The sequence below is a fragment of the Leishmania mexicana genome, chromosome 29 (genome assembly GCF_000234665.1).
Source record: "Leishmania mexicana MHOM/GT/2001/U1103 complete genome, chromosome 29".
Taxonomy (NCBI): domain Eukaryota; phylum Euglenozoa; class Kinetoplastea; order Trypanosomatida; family Trypanosomatidae; genus Leishmania; species Leishmania mexicana.
This window is the reverse complement of record NC_018333.1, coordinates 375,027-390,320: the sequence shown is the minus strand read 5'-3', so window position 1 is coordinate 390,320 and position 15,294 is coordinate 375,027. Positions and strand designations below refer to the sequence as shown.

General features: G+C 60.9%; 4 protein-coding genes across 4 annotated transcripts; all 4 read right to left on the bottom strand.

The window, feature by feature from the left end:
- Positions 1-952: 952 nt before the first annotated feature.
- LMXM_29_1160 (conserved hypothetical protein) lies at positions 953-6,223 on the bottom strand (the record flags this gene model as incomplete). The annotated part of the gene is made up of 1 exon (XM_003877218.1): positions 953-6,223. One exon carries the CDS (start codon positions 6,221-6,223, stop codon positions 953-955), a length of 5,271 nt encoding a protein of 1,756 aa, XP_003877267.1.
- Positions 6,224-7,231: 1,008 nt separating this feature from the next.
- LMXM_29_1150 (conserved hypothetical protein) lies at positions 7,232-9,808 on the bottom strand (the record flags this gene model as incomplete). The annotated part of the gene is made up of 1 exon (XM_003877217.1): positions 7,232-9,808. One exon carries the CDS (start codon positions 9,806-9,808, stop codon positions 7,232-7,234), a length of 2,577 nt encoding a protein of 858 aa, XP_003877266.1.
- A 1,177-nt stretch (positions 9,809-10,985) lies between these two features.
- Positions 10,986-11,528, bottom strand: LMXM_29_1140 (conserved hypothetical protein; the record flags this gene model as incomplete). Its single annotated transcript, XM_003877216.1, has 1 exon — positions 10,986-11,528. The coding sequence occupies one exon, from the start codon at positions 11,526-11,528 to the stop codon at positions 10,986-10,988; it is 543 nt and encodes a 180-aa protein (XP_003877265.1).
- A 985-nt stretch (positions 11,529-12,513) lies between these two features.
- Positions 12,514-12,798, bottom strand: LMXM_29_1130 (conserved hypothetical protein; the record flags this gene model as incomplete). Its single annotated transcript, XM_003877215.1, has 1 exon — positions 12,514-12,798. The coding sequence occupies one exon, from the start codon at positions 12,796-12,798 to the stop codon at positions 12,514-12,516; it is 285 nt and encodes a 94-aa protein (XP_003877264.1).
- Positions 12,799-15,294: the final 2,496 nt, after the last annotated feature.

Genomic DNA, 15,294 nt, shown 5'->3' with positions numbered 1-15,294 from the left:
TATATATATGTGTGTATTAGACACCTAGATGTGTATCTAGATATAGAGATGCCTGTGCACACACACACACACAGACAGAGGCCCAGGCGAGTGCACGCAGAGAGGGAGGGAGAGAAGGGAGGGAGGCCAAGCGGAAAAGGGCGGAGAGGCGGGAGAAAGACGACGATGGAAAATAATGCCGGATGATGAAAGGGCAGGGGACAGAGAGAGGATAAAGGGCAAAGGTGAGAGTGTTTCAACAGAAAACGCGGCGGGGTGCCTTTGCGGACACAGGCACAAGCGTGCACACAACGACGTGTGCACGGAGGCACGGAGACGCGGCGTGTCCCGCGTAGGCGCTCCTGCTCTCACTTCCCTGTCGCTGAAACACGCCGACGGCGCCTCAAGTGGGTGATGGCTCCCTCCCTCTATATATAACGCACGGTGTTTATTTTTTATCCGTGCAGGCGAGTACGCGGCGGCAGCGGTGGGCTTGACAGGTGAGAGAGGGAAGAAGAGGCGGGGAGCTTAGAGGACGAGTTGTGGACGCGCCAGTTCGTATGAGGCACAGACACAGAGACGCATGCACATACGTGGGTGAAAGCAGTCACATATGTCGACGCCTTTCCTCGTGTGTCGGGTGTGCATGAATGGACGCGGATGCATAAGCGTGATGTTTCGCCTCCTGCCCGCGCCAATCCTCATCGAGCACTGGAAAGGAAGACGGGAGGGGTGGCAATCGCTGTACCATCCGCCTGCTGCTCATCTGCCCAGCTCCAATCCACGACAAAGCAGGCAAGCCGCGCTACACATCTCGGACGGTTCTCCCGCGCTATGACGGCACCGTCCTTCGGTTTGTAAGCCGCACGTCGCTGTTCGGCGTACGCCCCCTCCCCCCGTGCGGAAGATGATTGCCAGAGAAGACATACAAATAAAAGACAGACGTGCCCTCACAAGCGTAGGGGCATGGGACTCAGTGTAGCATGGCGTCTGCGCTCATCATCAGCTGCGCCAACGGCAGCGCAAGTTTGGCGGCAGTCGCCTGACCGTGCGCGGAAGCCGCCGACGCGCTCCTGCCGCGCGGTAACAGGAGAGCGTCGCTGACAAGCAGTAGCTGAGCAGCTCGCTGCGCCGCTGCATCGTCACCCGCCACCGCCCACGAAGCCGCCTTGTCAACTCTCTTCTTTCCCCTCCGCACGGTTGCAGAAGAGGCACCGGCTAAGCGGAGACACGAATGCGAAGGAGTGCATGAGAACTGCGCCACACACATCTCTGCCAGCTTGGCGACCGTGACGTCTGGGTCCGCCGCATCGCCTGCGCCAGCTGCACGCCAGTGTCGCAACTTTAAAGAGGAGGGCAGCGTCTGCAGCGAGGAGACTTTGTCGGCGGATGCGCCGGCCAGTTGCAGCCGAAAAGCTGGCAAGAAGCTAGGAGCTGTCGTGTCACTGCGTCTCGGCGGCGGCGGCCCCTCCTCCTCGACCTCCATGGACTGCAAGAGACCTCGGAGACCAGACAGGAAGGCCGCACGCTTCTCTGATGCAGCAAGGTTCCAAGAATTTGACACGCACCATGGCAGCACATTGCCTCGTGACGTCCCACAGAAAGAGCCGCTCCCCGCCTCTGCATGTATCGTGCTAGGCTGGTTATCTGTCTGCAGCGGTGGTGACGGGAGAGGAAACGCCCCCAGCACCTCCGCGTAGAACGCTCTGACGAGAGCCTTCATCTGCATGGTGAGGGACGCCCACATGGCCCGCGCCGCAGCCTCGGTCGAATCCTCCGCCTGTAGAAGCTGCCGCTGATGCTGCTGCATCTCCTTCTTTGGCTTCCTCCGCCGCGCGCCGCCCTCCTTCACGTTCCCCGCGGCCTCCTCCGAGGCCCACTGAACCGCTGCATATCGTTTCGCAGCCAGTAGACGCCTCCGGCACTCGATATCCTGTCGCGCGTACTCAGCAATAGCAGCTTCAATAGCCGTCGCAACGCACACAGGGTCCAGCAGATGAGCACGCAGTGCAACCACAGACACAAATCTGGTGAGGAGCGAGGACGCCGAAGGAGAAGTCGGCGTAGAGTGGGGGGAAGATTCAGAAAGATGCGCTAGTTCTCGCCACAGACTCCGCAGCACGTCCGCGTAGGCGTGAAGAACGCAAGGTTCCGTCAGCGCCCCTGTCTGAGACGACATGCTGCCCAGTTGCGTGGTCAGCGTGAGAGCGCCGTGCTGTCGGCGGGCTTGGAAGCCTGCAACATAGTGGGGCGCCGCCGCGTGCAGTGAGCTGAAGCCGATCCAGTGATCAAGCAACGCGCACAACACACGCGACACCTCCTCCTGTGCCTCGTCTTCTTCCTTGGCGTTTCTGCCGCCACTCTTCGCTGCCCTGCTACTGAACGCCGCGAGCTGCGCAGCCAGTTGACTTGCTGGGCTCACCTCCACCTCCAGCAGCGGAGCGGCAGCATCTTGGCGAAACACAACCACGGGTATGACGCGCGCTGCGTCAAACACCGACAGAGATACGCTGAGCGAGCTCTTGCGAAAGTCGCTGTCGGGGCGTCGGCGGCGCGCAGGGGCGCTGTCTGGTGGCGACGCCCCGGCGTCGGGGGCTCGAAAGCCGCGACTCGACCCCACATGGAGTACTAGGGTGCTCGCATCGTCATCATCAACCTCCGAGTTGATTGGGCCGTCTTCATCGTCACTAGACATCTCGCTGCCGTCGCTGCGGCTGTCGTCGTCCGCCACGCCCGTTCTTCGCCTCTTGCCTGCGCGAGGCTGGGCCCTGCTGCGCCGCACAGCGGCAGTGTCAGACGCACCCCCCTCTGCAGCGCCATCGGCACAGCCAGTGCCGCGCCGGTGACCGCGAGTGCGCTTCAGCGTTGTTCGTGTCCGTGCGCTGGCAGCCGCCGTGGTAGTTGCGCCGCTGCCAAGACCCGCAACAGCCTGCAGGTGAAACCCCTCAAAGACGTCCGGCTGTCGCGCCACCAGATCCATGGTGTGCGTCAGCAATTGGGTCGTGCGGGCCGCGAATCCGTTGGCAGTGCAGGCGGCAGCGCTCAGGCGCCAGGAGAAAGGCGTCGCCTGGTACAGGCGCACTGCGCACCCACCAACGCCACGAGTGCCTCTGAGACTCCTATCGTCGCTCGTCCATGAAGAGCCTGCAGAGTCCTGTGCAGTGCCACCCACGTCCTCTGCGACGACAAAGACAAGTAGGAGAAATGGCAGCTCCACTGCGGCGTGGACGTCCGGGGAGAGTGCTGGCGGGGGTACATCACAGGCTGCCGCCGACATCGTCGTCGTCCACTCAAGATGCACCATGAACGCGTTCATCACGGCTGCGTGCTCGACGCGCACATTCACCTTCCCTCGCAGGGGTGCTTGAAGCACCGAGCTGCCTGCAACAGTTGTGCCGTCGTCCCGAGAGAAGCGCTGATGCGACTCCTCAGTGTAAGAGCAGAGTCGGAACGCTGGACCGTCGCCGGAGCTCAGTCGGTGCCTTACCAACCCGCCGTGCTGCGACGAGGTCGGTAACGCCGACGCAGAACGGAGCAGCGCGCGCTCGGCTTCGTGGAGACGTAGGGACACAAGACCCTCTTCCCGAAGCAGCTGTGTGTCGGCAGCGTGCTGTGACAGCCACGCCAACGCCGCCAGTGAGGCAGAAGCGTATTCGGTTGCGAAGTAGCGCAGCATGTCGAGTCCCGTGGTGGAGGGAGCCCTCACAGGGTCGCTTGCATCGGCGCCCTGTGAAGCACGAGCACACACGTCACTCAGCAAGCGCCCCACGGACAAGATAGAGGACAGCAGCAGTCGCTCCTCTGTGAGAAAGTCCATCAGCGATGTGGGTGCGTTGAGCAAGAGGGATGGACTCCCGCACACCCAGTGCACTGCCAGCACTCGCGCGGCGCGCACAATATGCGAGGTCACTCCCTCCAAATGCACGACATGCTGCTCTCCCGGTGGCAGCGGCGTCGATGGTGTTTGCTCTGGGCCGCTCACCACCTTCCGCCCCATATTTGCAGCCCTTGGCGCCTTTCCCTTGCAACCCGTATCCAACCTCTCCACTGCACCCCACATGAGGTGCTGCAGCACAGCAGCGGTGATGGCGACGCGGGCGCGCAGCGCCGACGGGGAGAGTCTTCGTCCTTCAGCCGCAGCTGACGGCGCCTCCGCCGCGTCCTCGGCCTCCAGCTCCGCAGTGTGAAGCGTCTCGTCTGCCACCAGCACCGCAGACGCGGTGCCTACAGTGCCCCCACGCAAGCTCAGCGTTGATGGGTTGGCCCTTGTAATAATGATGTCGAGAAGAGAGGAAGCCGCCAGAATGTCAGTCGCCGCGCATGGCGACGCGCACAAATCCGGCGACGACGCCGAAAACGGTGCGGAAGTAGCGCTTGCCCAGCAGGCGAAGACGCGACAGAGATACCGGTGCAACGCGTCACTCTGGCGGGGGTCGCTTCGCAGCCAGTAGTACCGCACCTTGCCTTTTGGCTCACTTGACTGGAGTGGTGGCAAAGACGTGGAGCCGGTGAGGCGGCGCGGACGAGTCACGATGCAGTCCTGCGTCACCTGCGTCGCCACCCACACCAGACTTGGCGACTGTGATGACGGCCACAGGGAGCGCCTCGCCGGTCGCGGCCTCCGCACGTCGCCCGTGGGCGGGTGGCGGTAAGGTGTTGTGGCAAGGTGACACGGAGTAAAAACGCAGCACAGTTGGGAAAGCCACGACGCCGTGAAGACGGTTGTGAACAGCGGCTGCGACGACTCACATGATGGCGACAGCTTCGCAGGCGCACAGCCTGCACCCTCGTCTCGCGTGGCGCCTTCTAGTTTGGCAGCCCCCTGTTGTGGCCGCGGCTGATCCTTCCGCACAACTTCCGTCATCGAAGAAAGGAATCTGAGCGTGTTGCGGTGGCACCTCTGCTGTGCGGAGAGCTGCCGCCCCGACACAGCACGCACCCATACATCAAGCAGCGGGCCAGCGCGCACTTCTCCAGTCCCACTATTGGTGGGTAATTTGCATATCGCGTCATAACAGCGACCGTCATCGCCGGGCAGCACAGCCGCCACCAGCGGGCACATCAAGCAGCGGGACGCCAGGGACGCATCCCCTATGATGACCGAGTAGCCATGTGATGCTCTGTGCGTCGTGTCGTGTGCATCTACGTCAGGCGAAAGGACGTTGGTAGAGAGGCGCTGCGGCGACCAGCCACACGAGGCAACGCTCCCACGTGAGCAGTGCGCGGCTATGGAGGCGGCGTCGTCGTGGGAGGCGGTCTCACCGAGCGCGGCAGCAATGAAGTCTAAGTGCACCGCGACGGTGCGGCGCCCCTTCGTGGCGGCAGGCATCGACAGTAGAGGCGGTGACCTCTGCGACCGAGTAGTAGCGTCCGTCGAGCAGACTGGGTAGGCGAAAGACAGAAGAAACGGCTGCCATTCACGAGACCCAGGAGTGCCCGCTCTCTCGGAGGCCGAGATGGGAGTTGTCGATCGTGTCGGCGACGCTATCTTGAGAGTGCTGCTGGTCGCTTCAGTTGCCACAGTCGTGGTGGTGACCGCGCAGGCTGGCAATGGCGTATGCGGCGCCTCTTGCGCCGGTTCCGCTGAGAAGGTATCCGACTTTGCCGCAGCTGCGGTGCTGACGTTAAGGACGCGACCGCCTCGTGCACTGTTGAGTGCTGATGAGAGCGGCGCCGCTGGCGGCACTGCCGTGGAGGAGGCGGTCGAAAGCGAACAAGGCGCGCCCCCTGTGTCTGGGCGAAGAAGCAGCAGGCGGCGCGGTGCATCGCCGAAGCTCTCCGTAGCCGCCGTGTTCAATGATGTTCGTGTCGATGGCTCGGGAGCCGCACCTGGGATACACGGTGCAGCGGTCGTTCCATCGTGGGCGGGGAGACGCAATATGCTTGGGGTCGCCACCGCCGCCGTGGCGTTGTTCGCCTCCTCCACCACATCAGCGGATGCGGGGAGTGCGTCGTCATCCACAGCTGCCTCCGCGCGAGGGGCAACAGGAGGCGACGACGGCGGCGAAGAGTCAAAGTGCAGCACGAACCTCTCGCCGCCGCCGCCGCCCTCCTCCTCCTCATCTTCGAGCATGTCCTCGAGAAGGCCGGTGCCGCTGCTGGAAAAGGGATGTAGATGGGAGGACGGCGAGGAGTCGGCATCAACAGAGTTCACCTCCGCCTCCCCATGGCGGCGCATCAGTGCAGTCGCTCTCTCTCCTCGAGACGGGTGGTGGCGCTTGTCCAATGACTTGGCCAACGGCATGGTCCCCCCGTCACCCGCAGAGAGGTGGCGAATCGGTTGATGGCAAGGTTGCCAGGTGTAGCGCTGCACCTCGATGCGTCTCGGTAGAGTGCAGCCTTCGCCAGGCAAGCCAGGCGCAACGTCCGCAGGCGATGACGAGACGGACGTTGCGCCTGGAGCCCCATCTGAGAAAGCATCGGTGGCGCCATCACCCCTCTCCTCTTGAACAAAGACCCGGCGCAGAGCGTGATGGCGGGCGACGTAGATGAGCAACGTGCATGAGGAAGCCACTGATGACGAGAGCGCATCACAGCCTCCAACCGCTTGCCCTGCTGCCCCATCGTGTTCGCCTCCGCAGCGACCACCGGCCACCTCCACATGGACGCGAAGGTGCGCATCGCTCACCCATGTGTCGGTTCTCGGATGAAACAAGAAAGTGAGCGACGCCTCGGCGTGCATCGACGCCCTTTTCTCTTGTGCCCGCGTGTGCGTGCGGGGAAGGGTAGTCGTCTATGTGCGTGTGTCGGTGGCTGCACTAAGGATGAGGCACCGGTGATCAGGGCGGCAATGTATATGATGAGTGGAGAGTAAGAAGAGAAAGGTGATGGAGAGGGGCTGAGAGAGCGCTGTAGCGCGAATGCGCATCGGCTCACCCGACACTCAGCATGCTCGTTGTGTGTGCCTGTGCACGTGAGTGTGTATGTGTGTATGTGCGTGCCTCGTTCCCAACCTGGTGCGCAGGAGTCGCTGCACTGTCCCGTTTTCCGTGCCAGTGCGCAGCGGAAAGCCTACGCGCATGATACCAGATGGGCAGAGACGCCTCGCTAGGGAGGAAGAGAGCGGAAGCGTATATTGTGAGCCACCCCGGCTGGGAGAGGCACCAGGGACTCCAGCACGACAGCAAGCGCAGGGAGGCAGTGCAGGACCTGGACAAGATATAGAGCAAGGATATATATATATATAGCACATTAGCTTAATCGTGTGGATTTTACGCTCAACGAGCAAAGCGTGCCCACGCACTGGCCGCATTCACAAGATGCCATGCTGGAGTGCCTTGTAGACCACCTGGACACGCTTCATGAACTGCCCCAGTATCGCCTCAGCCGAGGCGGCCGACTTAGATCTCGACAGCGCCGTGGAGGACGACGCCGGTGCGTTGTCCAACAGCGTCGAGGGCGGTCGATCAGCATTGCGCCGAAGTACTCGCTCCTCTGCAGTCCCGCTGCCTGCATCAGCCGCTGACGCCGCAGCGTCGCGCAAGCCAGGTGCCGCCTGCGGCCCGGCGGCAGCAGAGACGTCAAAGTCGGTGCCTGACGCGACGACCTCGTAAAAGTTCGGTAGCCACCGCTTCGAGGCGTTCTCATCTATGAAGTACAGCAACATGAACTTCGTCAGCAGTCGGCGCAGTGCACTTGTGTCCACCTGCGGGTCGTGCGCGCTACTGCCGTCTCCGCCGAAGAAGAGCTGAGTCAGTCGCGACGCCGGCAGCTGAAAGATCAACCGCAGCAACAGCATGCGCGTGAAGAGGCCGATCGTCTTGTTCGTGTTCTCCAGATCGAGGCCGCGAAGCAGGCTCAGGTTGTAGACGCCGTTCTGCATCAGGTCCGCGATGCAGCAGGCAAAGTTAAAGTAGCCAACAACGTCGGTGTTTTCGATTCGAATGGACTTGAAGCGGTCCCAAATGGAAAACTGAAGCGTCTTCGCGCACGCCGGCTTCGCACTGCAGAAGCGCATGAGCACCTGCACGTAGTATGGGTTGTACTTGCTCTCCTGGTAGGCGCACTGCAGCAGCACCGCGCACACGTCGTGGAAGCGCGTGTAGCCGGGGTCGCGGTACACGAGCATCGTGAAGCACTCCAGGTCGTCGGCGGCGGTGGCGATGCACCTGAAGATTTCGCGCTTGTGCTCTGTGTTGAGGCGCTGGCCACTCAAGGCCTTCTCCTCCTCCCGCATGCGCGCAATCCGCTCGCGCTTCAGCGCCGCCTCGTCTACCTCCTCCAGCTCCTCGCTCTCGTCATCCGCGGTCGATGAGGGGTGCGAGGGCGGAATGTAACGGCTGCGCCCGTTCTCCTTGCTCCCCGGTGCAGTGCCAGAGTGCTTGTCACCGGTCGCCGCAGCAGACTCGTCGCCATCCTCCCTGTCGTTGGCAACGTTGGTTATCATCACGCCCGGTATGTACCACCGCGGTGGCTTCTCTGACGATGTCACCTGCGCCCACGTCAGCCCCGACATGATGTTCGTAGTCAGCACTAGCCGCTTCATCGTGCGGCGCTGCGTCGAGGTGGCCTTTTCCTGGCCTGGCAGTAGCGAGCAGAGGTCCTCCAGCATGGCCTCAACCGGGGCAGCATCCTCGGTGATCGCGCGGCGGGCCTTGCGGGTGCGGCCAGCAGAAATGTCACCCATCACCTCCACCAGCGCTGCGAATCGAGCCGTGCCGGTTATGTTGCGCATCTTAGCAGACGCGCGCCGCGCCTCTTGCAAGGAAGCCTCTAGCTCCGTGGGGCTCTCCTTGAGTAGCTTCTCACCACAGGCGCGCATCAATGCCAGTCCACACGCGCACGCGCAAACAGCCTGCACGGCTACCGCGGAGGCCGGCGTTGTAGAGGAGGAAGAGGAGGCGTCAGACGCCGTCGCGCCATCACCGCCGCCGTGGTCCAGGAGACGCGTCCCCTGACGAAGCAGTGTTCGAAGCAGCGACATGACAAACACCACGTCCACACCGTACAGGAGATAGAGCTGTGCGAGCACCATAAGCGTGTTGCCTGCCGCCGCCTCCTCCGCGGCGGCGAGTTGCGCGTGCAGAGAAAAGCTAACGCGTTCAATCAGCTCGGAGCCGACCTGGTTCCCGTGCAGCAGTTGCAACCCTCGCAGTAACCCCGCGAACGGCAGCGTGCCAGTCGTGCTGAGCGGGCCCGCCTCCAGGCGGCAGAGGCGCTCTATCTGCTGAGCAAGCCCCTTCACCACACTCACTCGAGACACACCCGGTGCCGCCATGTAGTCGCTCAAGTCCTTCGTGAGGTCGATGACGTTCGCTGCTGTCAGCTTGTTCACAAGGCGCCGCATTTTCTCCGCCACCTCAGCAGGAACCGGCGTCGGATCCGCCAGCGAGGAGGCGGGAGGGGCCGCAGTCCCAGCAGCGGCAGCACCTGTGCCGGACATGGCTGCATCCGCCTTAGGGCCGGCGGTACGTGTCTTCTCCGTGCAGCCGTTACCCGTCGCTCGCACACACTTCTCGCTCTTATCCTTTAATGCTTTCTCATCCTTATGACGCTTGCCGTTTTTCTTGGCTTCTGATGCAACGGCCCGCTCCGCCCGCTGGCGTTTCCGCTGGCGCTGAAGCTGCTCAGCCGCCCTGCTATCCCGAGCCTGTTGTCGTGCTTGCTGACGTTCCTGCGCCCACTGTTCGTGCTGCGTAATGCGCAGCTGCTTCTTATATTGCCGCTCTTGTCGGCGCCGTGCTTTGCGGTCACGCTGGCGGTCGGCGACTGGATCGGCATCCAACGCGGCAAGCGACGGCGACGCCCTGCCACCGTGGTGGCCATAGCGGCCATGCTGCTGCTGTTTGTGCGAGTCATGGCGGTCACTAAAAGAGGAATGCAGCCTCATAGAACGCCCACGGCCGTCTTGACCCTGATAGCTGCCACGCCGCTGATCCTCTCGACCGCTGCGATTACCGCGGCCGTAGCCCTGATCGAATCGACCCCCAGCACGGCGCATGAGGCGCTTCACGTTGGTAGCTAAAAGAGGGCCCGCACAAAGTGGATGGGGTGTCGTCAGGCCTCAACGCGTTGGTGAGGGAATCGCTCCAACAGACGCACACGCACGGAGCGGGAGCGGGAGCGGGAGCGAGAGACCGCGACAGGCTGGCAGCACGCTTGTGTCGTCGAGTGTGACGCTGCAGTTAAAGGGAGGGGGTGGAGGGCGGCTCTGCAGGTTGCAGTCAAGAGGCAGTCAAACACCGAGGAGAGACGCGTGGAAGAGAGTTAGAGAACACCAACACGCACAAGCGTAAACGAGAGAGAGCGATGTTTCCGAGACACCCCTTCTGTCATACATGTATCGGTGGATGCGCTGCTGGCGTCCACATGGAGGCCAAACAAGGGTTCAAGAGGAGTAGCGCGGGGGGAGAGATGCGATGTGCATGTGTGCAACAAAGCACAGGCACAAGAAAGTGAAGAGCGGCACTCTAGAGTGAGCACCGCTCCCGACGCAGAGGGCAGACGTGCCACAGCAAACTTTATACAGAAAAAGAAAGAGAGAGAGCGCCTCGGGTGATCGCATTTTCCTTGCTTGCCTCCAACGCGTGTCCGTTCTCCGCCATGCAGAATAAGCCACACGCCCACCGACACCAGACCCTGCCCACAGGGGCCCCCATCCGCGTCGTGCGAAGCAGAGCAAGAGAGACGCCCGGTACACCAAATGCGCCCGGCCCAGCCACCTGAGAGCACCGCCCCTGCCCCAAACTCTACCCACCCACCCGCGGCCTCGCAGGTCGCCTCACCGCAGCACCGCCCACGGCCCCACCGCCGGCATCAGCAGCGATGAACCGCACTGACCTCCCCATGGCGTAGGGTGCCTGATCCTGGCCCCACCAGAGGTGGTTCGGCATCGTGCAGGGGGATAGGGGAGCTGCTCGGCTCCGTCCCCACATGGTGGGTCGTGCTGGACCCTGAGGATGCGACGCACTCAGCGGTGTGTGGCCACCTCCCTGCCTGCCTGCCTGCGTCACGCGGGAGATGATCGCGTGAAGCGAAAAAGAAAAGTGAAAAACTCACTAACTCGCTCAGCGGTGCGGACGCCACGCACACCGCACGCTCCACCCGCACCAGACCATCGACGCCAACGTGCAGATCGACCAAAACGAAAGAAACTTGCCGGCCTCGCCAATGAGGCAGAGACTCATGAAAAATATGCCGCGCTCACGGCGCTTGTTCGGCCCAAGCAGTATATGCACTGTGTCTTCCACAAGGGGCCGAGAGACAGTGTCGAGGATCCAGTCCACTACATACGCGGTCTCTCGCGGGGAGTAGACGAAGCCCCCACTTATCATCCGATAGAACAGTGTCAGTATCATCAGCGTGAGCACCGAGAGGGAGGCAAAGGATGTAAAGCTCGTGAAGAGGAGCGGGGTTGACGTGAGTAGCGCGGCAGAGTTACCAGATCCGCTGCTGGTGGCGAGAGCGAGAGAGGCGCACACCACCAGACTGGCGACGGAGACTGTTACCGTGTGCAGCGCAAAGAATCCGTCTGCGAGGTATAGCAGGGTCAGCTGCTGCAGCTGCGTGTCGAAGAGCACGACAAGCTCGCGAAGCGATCTGAGTCGCATGTTTCCCAGTGTGCGCCGGTAGCTAATGTAAGTCGCCGCTTGCTAGTAAGAGGAAAGGCGCTTGTGCGCTTCTCTTGTACTCACCACACAAGAAAAGGGCGGCGTCACCTCCTATGTACGCCCTCTTGGCTTGACTCCCTGCCCGTCAAGCGCACGCGAATCTATGCCGGTGCAACTCAGCCCCTCACTTCGATGCCTGGGCTGAAGAAGTGCAAGACAGAGGAGAGACGAGAGGGAGAAAGAAACGGAATGTACGGAGAGCATGGCGCAGCAGCAGACACACACACACACACACACACACACACACCGCACGTTCTATCTCTTGCCTAACGAGACCGAGCGACAGCAGAATGCTGGAGAACGCGTCCTTTGTGTCTACATGTGATCAGCATGACGAAGAAAGCGCGAGGGAGTACCCGGGGAGAACGGATTCAAGAAAATCTCAACCAAAATGAGCACCACAGTGCCATCACCCAGCCCTGCTGCATAAGTGATGTGGTGCCCACGAGAGGGCACGGTACGACGGTCTGGGCGTGCCCCACTCTCTTCGAGCGTTTCCTTGGTGCAAACTGAAGCCCCTCACAACGCCAATTGCACGCATCGGGGAGGTCTTGAGAGAGACCCAATCACCCTTCCCCCCACTCCCAGTCGCGCTACGACCGTGCCGGTTTGCTTGCGGGAAGGCATGCAAGTGTCGGCTTCAGCACCACAGCACACGCCTGTGCATATTAGCTCTCTCTCCTACGCGCCTCAGCGGCACCAGCATCAACATCCTGATGGGCACAACAAAAGAAAAAGCAGCAGCGAACACCTCGTGTGGTGGAGGCGAGCGCACAGTGGCCAAATCATTGTGGCAGGAGCCGGGTCGTGTAGCGCCACTGCCACCGCGGATCTGTTCTCCTCTTAGTTTTCTTCTTCGCCCTGCGCGCAAAACACCGGCGCAGCACTCACTCCACTGCTCCACGGATACCGACGCTCCATCTGATCACTTGCCAGCGAGGTCCCTCCGCATTGTATCCACCATGTTGTTGTACCGGCTCACCTCCGCAAGCTCCTGCCGCTTCGCCTCCAGCATGCGGCCACCTTCCTCCGTTAGGTACCGCTCATACTTGGGAAACATTGGCGCGAGTCGCTTGTACTGGGCGTAGTTGGCCCAGCTGAACAGCACGCAGCAGAGGCCCGCGTACCAAGCAAACGGGTGACTGCGGCAACTCGCCGTGAAGCTGAAGGTGCGCACCTTGCGCACAATGTGAAGGATGCCGTGCGCCATACCTAAGGATCCCTTTTCTGTGAGGAAAAAAAAAGAAGGCAGACTGTGTATGTGTGTGTGTGTGTGCGGTGGCTGAGCGCGCACACAACGACAGTGAAGAGAAGAACGCAAAGTAGTGGTCAGGAGGGGGAGCAGCACGACTGTCGTTCTTTGCTGGCCTCCGCCACTTCTGAGGATTGGTGCGTGCGAGTGCGTGTAAGGGAGGGGGAGAGAGGGGGGGTGCAGAGTACGGGTAAAATGAGAGGGAAGTGTAGGCAAAGAGTACGGTCCCTTAAGATAGAAAAAATGAATAACCACAAGCGAGACGTGAAGAGCCTGGTGGCAACGACAATAGGCCTGCTGCCAGTGAAGAGTATCTTCCCTTTGGTGTGGACGTGGGCGCCTACGTACCGCATTGACGTCATGGCCTGAGGAGGAAGGCGTCCATGTGCGACATAAAATGCAGGCAGATCTTGCGAAATCCTCCCTCCCCCAGTCCCCACAGCACTAACGGCCAACGACACCATCGCCGCGATCATCACAGTAACAGCCTGCCGAAGATAGCCAGTGATGGCATTCTTTGCTATTATTGCTAGGATTCTTTTGATTTTTTTTCTTGTGTTTCTTCGCTGTCGCCGACACACTCCCGACATCAGCAACGTCATGGCGACGCTCTCATGGAGTTCGAGGCTCTGCCAGCTTTCCTCTTGTGCGTATGTGCGCGTCTGTATGTGCATGTGCGTGCGTGTGTGTGTGTGTGTGTGTGTGTGTGGTGTGTCTGTCTGTTGGCCGTGGGGGAAGAAGTTCGCCTGTTATACTACGGAGACAACATGAGAGGCAGACAGAGAGGGAGAGGAAAGGGAGGGGAGCACAAAACGAAAAGATGATATCACAGACAGCACAAAGAGCCGTATACACATTGGCATGTACCTGAATAGACCGCACCGTACATATATATATATATATATTCATGCATCCAAGCAAACAAACGCACCCGCGCGCATGCCCCTCTCCCTCTCCAACCGTCGGACTATCTGTCGCTCCCTCAGTGGGAGGATCTTCTGTATGCGTGATTGTCTGCGGCCCCGCCTCCCGCCTCCCCTCCCTCCCCACACACACACGCATACACATCCTCCGTGAGGAATAGGAAAAGACTGTGGGGCGGAAACGGAGAGGCAGGGCGGGGCGGAGGGGGGGTGAGGAGACGGAGGGGTATACCCAATAAAGGCTACTTTAGAAGGCACTTACGATCACAACCGAACACACACAAACACGCCCTCAGGACGAGCACGAGCCGAGTTGCAGCGAAGTAAAAAAGAGAGAAAACAGACGCCACGGACACACACACGCACACTTAATGGACAGCAACGCGCCAACACAGAACAACAGCGCCCCGTAAATGGGACGGCTAACGCAGCACTGGCAGGTCCTCTTTTTACGTTTTTTTTCCTTGCCCACGTGCGTTCCTCCCTAGCGGTGCGAGAAAGGGGAAGGGAGAGGGGGGAGGCGAGACTTTAGCGCCACGACAGCCAGCGGAAAAAATGCGCATCGAATGGAAAAGGGAAGGAAGCCGACGACAAAAAAAAAGCCGGGAAAAATATGAAAGAGACGGAGAGAGGGAGAGAGAGTGTGAGAGACGAAAGCACCGAGGAGGAGGGTGGTGGTGGATGCGCCCGCACGCACACCAGCATAAAAGAAAGTGGTGCAAGACATAAGCGGTCAGACAACCACAACACACCAGCATCCTCCCTCTCTCTATACATATATCCCCCCTTTCCTTCGCGGTCTCATGACAACGCACTTCACCCAACCGCCACCCCCACGGTTTTCGTCGCCTTTTTTTCCTCGGCTTCACGGCCCTCCACCGACGCACATTAAACCGTCACATGAGTTTCAATCAACGCGTTGTCCTGCGAGGCGCACTCTGGACCTCCTTCTTCGCCATCCGTCTGTGCATCTGCCGCCCACAGAGAGCCTCACTTGATTCCCCCCCCTGCCCCACTCGCCGCTGAAGAAGTCCACCGGCTTTGTCGCGGGATCAACGGCGGGGACGTACGGCGACCCTCATGTCGCGGTACGTGGTCCCTTCTCCATCCCCACTGCCCGCGTACACAATCGGAGAGGCACACGCGTGTGCCTCTCCGATTCTGCGCATTCTCTACGATCTCCCTCTCACAGACTAGATGATCGAAAGGGGGGCAGGAAAAGGAGTGCGAAACCCAAACGGAGGCCCACAGCAACATCGGCGACACCATCGTCGACAGGGACGTGGACCAGCACGAAACGCCACCAGCGAACACAAAGAAACGGAACGGAAAACAAACAAAAGAAAAACCGGTCAGGCGGCTAGACATCAACCGCATTCTAGAATAGGAAAACCGGAGGGAAGCCGTGTGACGGAGTGCCTCCCCATCCTCTCGTCTCCTCCCTCCGCACCACCACCACCATCCCCCTCCCTCTCTCTCCCACTCAAGCGAGCGCTTTTCTCTTCTCTGCGTGAGGGCGTGTTGCACTCCG